Source organism: Canis lupus, chromosome 9, assembly GCF_003254725.2.
Source record: "Canis lupus dingo isolate Sandy chromosome 9, ASM325472v2, whole genome shotgun sequence".
NCBI classification, from domain to species: Eukaryota; Metazoa; Chordata; class Mammalia; order Carnivora; family Canidae; genus Canis; species Canis lupus.
Genome location: NC_064251.1, coordinates 50315340 through 50326972, shown reverse-complemented (window position 1 = coordinate 50326972; position 11633 = coordinate 50315340). Strand labels below are relative to the sequence as shown.

General features: G+C 53.1%; 1 protein-coding gene across 10 annotated transcripts; it reads left to right on the top strand.

Annotated features, from left to right (window-relative positions):
* The first annotated feature begins 53 nt into the window (after nucleotides 1–53).
* Nucleotides 54–10288, top strand: PMPCA (peptidase, mitochondrial processing subunit alpha). Of its 10 annotated transcripts, none has more exons than XR_004818498.2 (13): nucleotides 54–208; nucleotides 1323–1525; nucleotides 1928–2007; nucleotides 2255–2337; nucleotides 3210–3304; nucleotides 4487–4587; nucleotides 5145–5408; nucleotides 5897–5989; nucleotides 6070–6188; nucleotides 6300–6390; nucleotides 6555–6617; nucleotides 8292–8450; nucleotides 9748–9889. XR_004818498.2 is itself a non-coding variant. In XM_049114341.1 (13 exons), the coding sequence occupies exons 1-13, from the start codon at nucleotides 135–137 to the stop codon at nucleotides 9898–9900; spliced, it is 1416 nt and encodes a 471-aa protein (XP_048970298.1). In that variant the 5' UTR covers nucleotides 54–134; the 3' UTR covers nucleotides 9901–10288. The 10 variants fall into 10 exon arrangements, 8 of the variants coding, with proteins under 8 accessions (XP_048970298.1, XP_025331595.3, XP_035576336.2 ...); XR_004818499.2 differs by having other exon boundaries at nucleotides 9743–9884; XM_049114341.1 differs by lacking the exon at nucleotides 9748–9889 and adding an exon at nucleotides 9896–10288 and having other exon boundaries at nucleotides 8306–8450.
* Nucleotides 10289–11633: the final 1345 nt, after the last annotated feature.

The following is an 11633-nucleotide window of genomic DNA, read 5'->3' as shown; positions in this document are numbered from 1 at the left end:
CTCCCAGCCTCTCGCCGCGGCTTCCGCTCCCGGCACCGGAAGCGCGCGACCGAACGCCGTGGGCTGACGCCGCAGGGGCGGGGCTTCGAGGGCGGGGTCGGAAGTGACGACAGAAGCAGGGGCGGAGGCCCAAGATGGCGGCTATGGTAGTGGCGGCGGCGCGGGTGCTGCTTCGCGGCTCGGGCTCGTGGCGCTGCTCGCGGCTGAGGTGAGCAGGGGGCGCGCCGGGGGCCGGGGCGGCGCGCGTCCGCCCGAACGCTCAGTCTCTGGCTTCCCCACGCGCAGTCGCAGCGCCGCGGGTTCGGGCTGGGGCTTCGGGACCCCGGCCTCGTCTCCGAGGCGCTGGGGGCGCTTCCCTGCCGGGACCCCCGGGCCCGGGCTCCGAGCCTCATCCGCCTGTCCTCTCCCGGGCCGCTGGACCCTCTCCCGCCCAGTCCTCCCGGCCCGACGGGGCGGTCGGAGGCCACGTGTCCTCTCCGCCCCGGCCCGGTCCTGCCGCGGGGCCCCGTCGTGAGGCCGAGCCCGCGGGGTCTCGGTGCCGCCTCGATTGCAGCAGGCGCCGCGCGCTCCCCGCCCCCGCCGCCCTCCCGCCTTCTTGGCGGCGAGCAAGCCCTCCCAGGCCACAGTTGGTGGGGCCCCTCCCTGGTCCCCGGCGGCGGGCGCGCGGACCAAGCGGGAGCGGTCGCGTGAAGGCTTCCAGCTTCAGGAAGGACGGTCTGGCGGCAGGTAGCGGGACAGGGGCTTCAGGCAGCGTGCGGAGGGTGGCCTGTCCGAGCAGGTGGCATTGGTAAGTCAAGAGACGAGGAACGGAGAAGGGGCAGCCGCGGGGAAGGCGCAGGTAGGAGCAGGCCAGGCCAGACCGGGAAGAACAGCTGCTTTGCGGTGAGGACCGAGTGTGTTTAAGGGTGCCGCCAGCAGGCCACCACGAGGGGCCCTGGGGGTGGGGTGGGGAGAGCTCTAAGACAGCTGGGGGACAGGGCGTTGAGAGCTTTGGCTTGTGTGTGGACCCTAGAGGGGCTGTGTGTGAGAGGTTAACCCGCATCACAGTGAGGTGCTGTCACTACTGTCTTTTACGAGAGACGAAGAACTGATTTCGGCCCAAAGAACTGATCAACTTGCTGCAGGCCCCTGGGCCGAGCCTGGATTTGTACCTAGCAGTGGGGCTCTGATCACTCCTGTGTGTCGTCTCAGGGTGTGTAGAAATCCGCAGAACGGGATGCACTGAGTTTTAACTTAGACAAAACGTGACTGTGGGCACCCGGGTGCTCACCACAGGCTCCGCGGTGTCAGGTGTGCTGTAACTGGGCAACCTCTCTGTTTAGGTCCGGTGCCCCTTCGCGCAGACAGTTCAGTGGTGGTGGTGCCTATCCCCACGTCCCACTCTCTTCCCCCTTACCCGGAGTGCCTGAGCCTGTTTTTGCTACAGTCGACGGACAAGAAAAGTTTGAAACCAAAGTCACCACGCTGGACAATGGGCTTCGCGTGGCCTCCCAGAACAAATTTGGACAATTTTGTACGGTAGGAAGTAAGTACTGTTGGTGGTGTTGTGGGTCATCCTGCTTGTTTTCATGCCCACATACTTTCATTGATCGTTGTGCTTAAACACATTGTCTGTAAGTTGTGTTCTGTGTGGAAAAGTGTGATACAGGCCCTAAAAACCAACTACGTGAAGCACTGAGGCGCCATGGTGGTGATGGGTTTTTCCCCTTTCTACCTTCCTAGAGTTCTAACACTTTTCTACCACAAATACAAAGCATACAACTCCATGGGTGTCAGTACACAGTGCAGCTGTGGATATGTAGCCCAGGTAGCGGACACACTGTCACCCTCATGTAATTAGGTCGGCCTGTCTGATCATGTTCAGTGTTAAAAGTTTCTTTTCATTATAACGTTTGGCTTAACCTCTCAATTTTCTCTTTATTGCTAGTTCTTATTAATTCAGGATCAAGATATGAAGCAAAATATCTTAGCGGAATTGCTCACTTTTTGGAAAAATTGGCATTTTCGGTCAGTGTCTAATTTGTAATTTTTGTGACTGTATTTGAGAAGAGCCTACCAAGTTTTATTGTTTCTAAAACAGTTGTTTTAGTAAGTGACAAAATTGCTAAGATAATCCTGCTAAAAAGATATTTAAATTAAAAGATAATCTGATTTCAGATGTTTTAAAAATAAAAGTAAACTTTTTTCCTTAAAAATTGCATATTAGAGGTGGTTTTGGATTGCATACTTAGGTGTACTTATTTATTTTCTCTAGTCAACTGATCGATTTGAGAGCAAAGATGAAATTCTACTTACATTGGAAAAGCACGGGGGTATTTGTGACTGCCAGACATCAAGGTACGCCAGCTTGCTTTGCATCCATGGGGAGCTGTGGTTCTTATCCTTGGTCCGAGTCCGACTGAAACCCATGCCCTGAAGAGGCTGTGGAGGTTAGCAGTGAAGAATGGGCCTGGCCTGGGCTGGGTCGGGTGGAGAATTTGGTGGGCAAAGCATGCAGACAGCAACACTAAGAGCAGAGAACATACTGGAGGGCCAGGCAGCCCCCAGAGACTCCAGCCAGGTACTAGGGACACAGCAGAGGGCTGCACAACAGGTCATGGTTGCGAGAGCCAGACACTGAAGACTGGTGGGAGCGCTGGGATGAACGAACAACTAACCTGATCTGGAGTCAGGAGAGGAACGACTATAGCAAACTTGACCTTGGACTGGTCTTGAGTTTGCCAGACCAGCTGAGGGGAGGAGGTGGCTCAGACTCTGGGAACAGCATAAGGAGAGACTCAGCCAGGAAGAGGCAGTGGTCTTCTTGTGGACAGGGAGAGGTCCAGAATGTACCAGCGTACATATGTAGGGGCCTGTGGATAGTGCAGGTGGTGTTGGTCTGCCAGATGTGGCTGTGTCCCTAGCCACATGCGGCCATGTATATTGCATGTGCACCAGACAGTTGGGGCCACAGATAGGAAGCACATGATGAACACCCCCCCCCCCCCCCCCCCCCCCCGCCATGGCAGGAATCCTGTGCTTGGGACGTCTCAGAACTGGCTCTTGTCCATCCTGCCTGGGCGTCTGCTTTCACTCCAGCGCGTGCTGGAAGTTACGCTGTGAGATGGGACATACCAAGTGTGTGCTGGTCTTCAGTGTAGAATGGGGAATGGCCCCTGCTGGTGTCCCCTGCTGTGACCTTTGTGCCTGCTGTCATTGCTGCTTTCCAGGGACACGACCATGTATGCTGTGTCTGCTGATTCTAAAGGCCTGGACACAGTGGTTGGTTTGCTGGCTGACGTGGTCCTACACCCCAGGCTCACAGGTGTGCCCTGGGCTGCTGCATGAGAGGGCTGGGAGCTGGGCTGTTGGGAGGCACGTGGAAACCCTGCCCCTGAAGATGAGCACTGTGTGCAGCCCTTGGGGCGATTACCAGTGAGTTGGCCCGGTTACCTTGGAAATAACTGATGGTTGGAAAGGCCTTTATGCTTAATACATTGATAAAGGTCTGTGTCTTCTGATGTTTTTAGTTAAATTGGGTCTTTCATTTTTTTTTTCTAAGTTTTTATTCATTTAAGTACTCTGTACCACACCCAACATGGGGCTCAAACAACCCCAAGATCAAAAGTTGCATGCTCCTCTGAGTGAGCCAGCCAGGTGGCCCTGGGTCTTTGACTTCTGAAGGACATTTCAGACTGTATTTACTTATTTATTTACTTTTTTTTTTTTAAGATTTTATTTATCTATTCATTAGAAAGAAGAGAGATTGAGACAGAGGCAGAGGGAGAAGCAGGCTCCCTGCAAGGGAGCCTGATGCGGGACTCGATCCCAGGACCCCGGGATCATGCCCCTACCTGAAGGTAGACGCTCAACCGCTGAGCCACCCAGGCGTCCCTTCAGACTGTGTTTAAACAGTTGGGCTGGTGTGCTGCCAGAAGCTTCTATGTCCCTGTCTCCATCCCTTTCCTTGGCCTGGTAGTGGCAGGACTTTGAATTCTATGCTTAAAGTGGGCCAGAGTGGACTATGCTGACTATTGCCACCACTGTGGCTGTACTCTGGTCACGTTAGCCTGGCCATGTGGTTCAGGGCCTTAGTGCTGAGTTAAGATCTTTCCGGTACATACTCCAGGTAGCTGTTGAGGTGGCAGTTGTGATGCTGGACTGTGCCTCTTGTAAGCACCTTCCCGCATCCCAAGTGACTTTATCCTCACAGTGGCCCTTTGGGGCATACAGGTCAGGGGCCTGAGTGCCTCTCATTGGAGGGAAACTGGGGCTCAGAGTAGGTCCAGGTGGCTGCCTCAGGGCCAAGCTGGACAAGAGGCCCACCTGCCCACATGGTGGTACCCCCTTCGCTGACACAGGTGCCCCTAGGTCTACCCCAGATGAAGGCCAAGGAGACTGCCAGTGTTCTCCAGACAGGGACACTTGGCCCAGCCTGGGCGCCTAGGCCCTGCACCATCTCTCTGCTGGCTGGTGTGGGTGTGAGCCTTGTCTGGGTTCTTTGTAGACGAAGAAATTGAGATGACACGAATGGCTGTCCAATTTGAGCTGGAGGACCTTAACATGCGACCTGACCCAGAACCACTTCTCACGGAGATGATTCATGAGGTACTGGAAAACTCTTAAGCATTCTCCCCTACCTCTGTGTCAGTGGCCCTGAAGCTGCTCACAGGTTATAGGTGTGGACAGAAGCTTCATTTCCATGTCTGCTTCTCATGCAAGTTTCTCACGTTCTCATTTTTTTTTTTTTTTTAATGTTCATGAGAGACACACAGAGAGGCAGAGACACATGCAGAGTAAGAAGCAGGCTCCCTACAGGGAGCCTGATGTGGGACTCGATCCCAGGACCTCGGGACCACGACCTAAGCCGAACGAAGGCAGACACTCAACCCCTGAGCGATCCAGGCGCCCCTGACATTTTCATATCTATAGTAACAAGATCTTAATCTGTTTCCACAATGAACTTTTTACTTGATGTGGGGTTTTTTTTAATCTTCTTTTTGGAGAGGTAGACTTTATTGCTTTTATAAACACACAGAACTACTGCCAAACTAGTGAAGCTAAGCAGCTGTGGGTTTTTGCTGCCACAGCTAAGGTCATAGTATCTCAAGGGAGGAGACTTGGCCATGGCCTCTCTGTCATCTATTTCTCCCTCTTTTTATTAGGCTGCTTATCGGGAAAACACAGTTGGCCTCCACCGTTTCTGCCCCACAGAAAACATAGCAAAGATTGATCGAGAAGTGCTTCATTCCTACCTGAGAAACTATTACACCCCTGACCGCATGGTGCTGGCTGGGGTTGGGGTGGAGCACGAGCACCTGGTGGAATGTGCCAGAAAGTACCTCCTGGGAACCCAGCCGGCCTGGGGATGTGAGAAGGCTGTGGATGTCGACAGATCAGTAGCACAGTATACTGGGGGTGTTGTCAAGGTAAAGCAGTTTCTGGACTGTTTTTGGTTTTTGGGGTTTTCTTAAGTATCTGTTTTTGTGTGTTCTCAGTTTTATCCTGCAGGTGTTAGAATTAGCTATGCTTTTGTGGCTTTACCATAACACGTCGTGCCAGAGTAGGACATGTTTCTTGCTTAAACCCAAGTGCGTGTTAGGAGTGAATTTAGCTTCACTGGAAGGCTAAAGGATCATTCTTGTCTCTAGAGGGAGTTTATGGATGTTGATCTAGGATTTCTATAGAACCATGGTGGGGTTTTTTTTGCCTATTTTTTTATTTTAAAGTAGGCTTCACACCCAGTGTGGAGCCCAACGTGGGGCTTGAAATCAAAACCCCGAGATCAAGAGTTGGACACTCCACCTCTGAGCCACCAGATGCCCCTGGAGCTGTTTTTAAATTCATGTGACCTGAGAGGTTTTTGAGGCCTGCTTGTTTTTCATGTGGAAACACTCTTCACTCTCTTTGGTTACAGCTGGAAAGAGACATGTCCAACGTCAGCCTTGGCCCTGCCCCATTCCCGGAGCTCACACACATCATGATAGGACTCGAGAGCTGTTCCTTCTTGGTAAGTCCTAGCCGGGTCCCACCACATCTTGGAACTGGGGGTTACCTCCCGGACAAGTTCTGCCCTCCCATGTCCCGCAGGAGGAAGATTTCATCCCTTTTGCTGTACTGAACATGATGATGGGAGGCGGTGGCTCCTTCTCAGCTGGCGGGCCTGGCAAAGGCATGTTTACCAGGCTCTATCTCAATGTGCTCAACAGGTAGGTTGGATTCCTCTCACTTGGCTGTCCCAGGGTCGCCAGGCCTGGCTGAGGGTGCTTTTGGGCTGTGACACCACCTTCCAGGTGTCCCTTTGTCCGTGCTCCCTACAGGCACCACTGGATGTACAATGCAACCTCCTACCACCATAGCTATGAGGACACGGGCCTTCTGTGCGTCCATGCCAGCGCTGACCCCAGACAGGTGAGGGCCAGCCCCGGAGCTAGCAGCTTCTACTTCCTGTGCAGGTCATGTCTCAGTATACAGAGCTGGTCTCTGAGAGCAGGGAGGTTGTTGCCACGGTTGGAAAAGATAGGCTGTCGGGCCCAGATCACACTCTTCATTCATCTGTACCTTCTTTCTTAAAGGTTCGAGAAATGGTAGAAATCCTCACAAAGGAATTTATTTTAATGGCTGGAACTGTGGATGTGGTAAGTATGGCATAGAGCTGTCTGCAAATGTCCCCACAGTGCTGGCAGGTTAGAGAACATAACGTGGGGGTGGCTGGCAGCAGGTCCGTCCTCTGTGCCCCCAGCACCAATATCCCAGCCAGAGCAGTGCAGCCCCCTGGGTGGCCGGGGCCTACAGCTGAGCTCCTCCCCTCCTCCCTTGTCAGCATGGAGAACAGTTGTTGCCCTGCCAGCACCGGGTGTGTTTGCACCTTCCTGGCCCCGCATCCTCCTCCAGCTTCCTGGAAGGAATAGTGCAGAGCAGTTTTGTGTGTCCTTTTCAGCCACCCTGCAGAACCATGTGAATTAGAGGCATGCCACATGGATCAGTAGGCCACTCAGGGTAGTTCTTGAGCTCTCCTCTAATTCCCATTTTGTGTTTTGTTCTGCTTTTTTGTTTTTATTTTGTTTTGTCTTTAAAGGTTTTATTTCAAAGTAATCTCTCTCCCCAGCATGGGGCTGGAACTCACGCTCCCAAGACCGAGAGCCATCTGCTCTCTGGACTGAGCCCGCTGGGTGTCCCGAACTCCATTTTACGTTTTAATCTAAGTCTTTGTTTCCTTGTGTTTTTTTTGGCATAGTTTTGATCACCTTACGCATTTAGAGATCTTGTTTCTTCCTGGACTGGTGCTGGCATGAATAAGCAGGTTTTGTATGCACGCACATAGAAGGCCCCAGAAAAAGAGCCCCAGTGTGTGGGCTGAGTGCCTCTTGGGGTTAACGCACAGCCTTCACCTGTAGATCTTCTTTCCTATTCAGTCCATGTTTTTTGCAATAGTCCCATATTCCCTTTTTAGTCGGAGAAAGAAGGGTAGTTTATTTCTGTATTTTACTTTAATTTTCAAGATTTTATTTATTTGAGAAAGAATGAGCTGGAGGAGAAAGGGAAGGAGGAGAGGGATAGGGAGAAGCGGATTCCCCATGAGCAGGGAGCCCCATGCAGGACTCCATCCCAGGACCCTGAGATCATGACCTGAGCTGAAGGCAGGCACTTAGCCATCTGAGCCACCTAGGCGCCCAAGAAGCATTGTTTAAAAAAAGATATATTTCAAAAAAAAAAAAAAAGATATATTTCAAAAAGAATTTTTTTTAAGTGGGGGTGGGAGGGCTCCATTAGCGGCCCACTGGGAAGAAGTACTTCCCACTAACATGAAGCTAATTTGAGGTATGTTTTAAGTATTTGCCTGGAGTTAGAAAAATAGAAAGGACTTATCTGAAATCAGGAGTCCTTATGCGTAGACAATGACATGGAACCTCAGCAGCTGCCTCATCTCTAGCGTGTGTGCTCTGCTCACGCCTGGCAGCTCCTGAAGGCAGGGCACCATCATCTCTTACTCAGATGCGTTTCTGTGCCTTCTGGTTTCCGGCTGACCTTTGTGAATGGAACTCACCAGAGTCACGGATTTCAGTTTCAGACTTGGTCAGAGAGGCTCAAGGCCCAGACTTAGTAGATCAAGTTGGTCCCCTCAGAGTTTCCCTAGAGGACACAGGGAACATAGTTAACCTGGGCGCCATGCCTGGGGTCTGTGTGGTCTTTGCCCCCTCACCCCGGTCTTCCCCCACCCCCACTCCCACTGTTCAGTTTGTCTTCCTTGTGCCTTGCCCATGATTGGGCGATGGTATGTGAACTGCTGCGAACTGAACTGTGTGACTCAGTGGTTGAATCCCAGGTGGAGCTGGAGCGGGCCAAGACACAGCTGATGTCCATGCTCATGATGAACCTGGAGTCCAGGCCTGTGATCTTTGAGGACGTAGGGAGGCAGGTCCTGGCGACCCGTTCCAGAAAGCTGCCCCACGAGTTGTGTGCGCTCATCCGTGAGTACTGTGCTGCTGTGCCCAGACCGGGCTCCCCTTTTCCCTCCCAGGACACAGCCATGGCCCTGGTTAGGTGTGGCTCCCACACTCTTGAGCCCTCGTCCTGGACCAGCTCTGCCTTGTTCACTGAGTGCAGACCCTGTGACCCTAGCTTTTTTCCTCTCGTGAAGTGGCCTTTATCACTGCTCCAGGTTTCTTTCTTTTTTTATTTTTTTCAGATTTTATTTATTCATGAGAGAGAGAGAGAGAGAGAGAGAGAGAAACAGGCAGAGGGAGAAGCAGGCTCCACGCAGGGAGCCCAACATGGGACTTGATCGTGGGTCTCCAGGATCAGGTCTTGGGCTGAAGGCAGCGCTAAACCACTGAGCCAGACAGGGTGCCCCTGCTCCAGGTTTCTAAGCAGATTCAATGAGATAATGGACATAAACGCCCCACATGGGCCTCATGTGGTGGTGCCGTCTGTGACGCTGTGGCAGGTGTCCATGGCCTCCTGTGAGTGACCTACAGGAAGTCCCTGAGTTCTCTGTCAAAATTTTACTTACTTGTGACTCTGGGGGACAGGTTTCTCTCTGCTGCATCAGCTCTTCAAAGGGTCTGTGACCCCACAAGGGTTAGGATAGTTCTGTGGTGACATTTGTTAACTCGTGGCCACTCCAGCACTCGTTCTGTCCACGGATGAATCCTTACCCAGCCCCTTGGGGAGCCCCTCAGACCATGGAGCATTGCAGCACCTGATCTCCCTAAGGCCTCGTTTTCTTTTTTTTTTTTTTTTTTTTTTTAATTTTTTTATTTATTTATGATAGTCACACAGAGAGAGAGAGACAGAGGCAGAGACATAGGCAGAGGGAGAGGGAGAAGCAGGCTCCATGCACCGGGAGCCCGATGTGGGATTCGATCCCGGGTCTCCAGGATCACGCCCTGGGCCAAAGGCAGGCGCTAAACTGCTGAGCCACCCAGGGATCCCAAGGCCTCGTTTTCTGTAGCAAAATCAAGCTACCTGTCAGTGTGTTCCCAGGGTGTGCTTTTCGTGCCCAGGCAGCTGTGCTTCCCGGGTCCCTCCTCAGAAGGCCAGGCTGCGTGTGTGGCCACTCCTCTGTGAAGCATGGGGAGGGGAGTGTTTCCTTCCTTGCAGACTCTCCATGGGGGTAGTTCTGCAGACAAGGAGCTTTTCTGTTTTAGATGCATCAACCTCTCTGGGTGGGCACATGTTTCTGCATTTGAAAATGATTCTAAACCATTGGTACTTCCCTGTTTACCAAGAAAATCTCCTGTTACTTCACCCTGACTCATAGTACAGTCTTCACATGGCTGAATCTGGATCCCCTGACGTCCGCAGCCCTGCCTCGGACCCCTGGGTCTGTAGTGACCACAGCCACACCAGGAGACAGAGTGTGTGCAGGAGTCGGGCGTTCCTTTGAAGTCTTTTTGTTCCCTGTGCCAGGCAGCGTGAAGCCAGAAGACATCCGGAGAGTTGCCTCTCAGATGCTTTGCAGGAAGCCTGCAGTGGCCGCCCTGGGCGATCTGAGCCACCTGCCAGCCTACGAGCACATCCAGGCGGCGCTGTCCAGCAGAGATGGGCGCCTGCCCAGGACCTACCGGCTCTTCCGCTAGAGGCTGGCCAAGATCTGGCCTGGCTGTGGGCTGTGGACTCAGCGTGTGTTCACACATGTCTCTTTGGGTGTGAGTTTCAGCAAAGATTTATAAATGGTGCAAACCATGGGACTTTTCTCTTAAACTCAAGCGAATTTAACGTTGCTGAGTATAGCTCAGTTTCTGATGCTTGGCTATCAAATAGGCCACTTGGTGGAATAAAGGTTTGCTTTCACAGCAGCTAGAAACCGATGGAGCCCAAGAAGGTTCAAGGCTAACTGCTGTAGGCGAGCAGGTTAATGTTCTTAACCTGTGCTCTGTGCTCCTGGAGACCAGCAGTCACGAGGTGGTCAGTGCCAGCCTGTCTCCCCACAGAGGCTGCTGGCCTATCCACCCTTCCCAGCCTCCCTGGGCCTGGTTTGCTTTGTGGAGTGTTTTCTCAGCACAGTGTTTGCCTTCATGCTCAACCAGCAGCGTCCCTGAAACAGGGCCAAGAGCAAGCGAGATCTTTCCCTGGGGGTCATCCAGGTGGACCCAATATTGTGAGGCCCTTCATCCTTTAATTGTAAGATGTGTTCCGATTGCAGATGTGTCTGCACAGGATGGGAGATGGGATTTCTTAGATCCGTTGGGAGAGCAGAACTGGGAGCATGCTAGGAGGTGGAGCGTTTGGTGGCCATGGGAGGAGTGCTATGGGACATTGGGTGGCTTTGTGGTTCTTAAACATGAATGCACACAGAGCCCACGTGGGCCACCTATGGTGGCTGCAGGGCCGCTGGTGGCCCCGGCACTGGGCAGTGGGGCTGTGCAGCATGTGGCTGCAGTGCCTGTGGGAGAAAGTCTCCTGCAGCCTCGGCCGCCCAGGCAGGAGGGCAGGGCTGTTTTGAGGAAATCAACACATAACCATTACTTCAGTTATTTAATCCACTTACTCTGTCAGAGTCCATCATCCTAGTTTGATGCCTTTCCAGCATCAATGCCAGCGCTGGCAACTGTGTTTTGGGGACACCAGGCTCTCCGTGCCTGCTGGGATGGGGCCTGAGGGAGACAAGCCTGGCTCAGATGGCAGGTGGGCAGCAGTGTGGACCGTTTGTTTCTGTGGTTACCCCGGCGGGGATGGGATGGGTACAGCATCTCGGGGATAGAGGTCAGGAGTTTAGCCATGCGGCAGGCAAGCTATAAACTGGGGCCAGAGCTCAGGAATACACGAGCCCCGGGTTAGGGGTTGAGGGGGTAGCCAAAGCACCAGCACCACTGTACTTGAGCCCCTGACCAGTCTGGTGACACCCAGACCCAGGGGTCTGTTTGGAAGTTGGCACCAACCCACATGGCCTGCTTCCCCACTGGTTCCTTCCCTGACCCCATTAGGGCACCTCTGCTCCCCTTAGCACCCAGCCAAGCCCCCCTCCCCATTCTCAGCCCCAGGGCTATCCAGCTGCAGGCCCAACAGGTGCCCAAGGGAGGCCTGGCACAAGCAGAGCCTCACGTAGGCAATGAGAGCCGGGTTGTAAAAACCACCCTTGTCTCCTATTTCTCAATTCTTCCTGAAGCTGGTTTTCAGAGACTGGCCTACTTTGTCTTCAGTCATCCAAA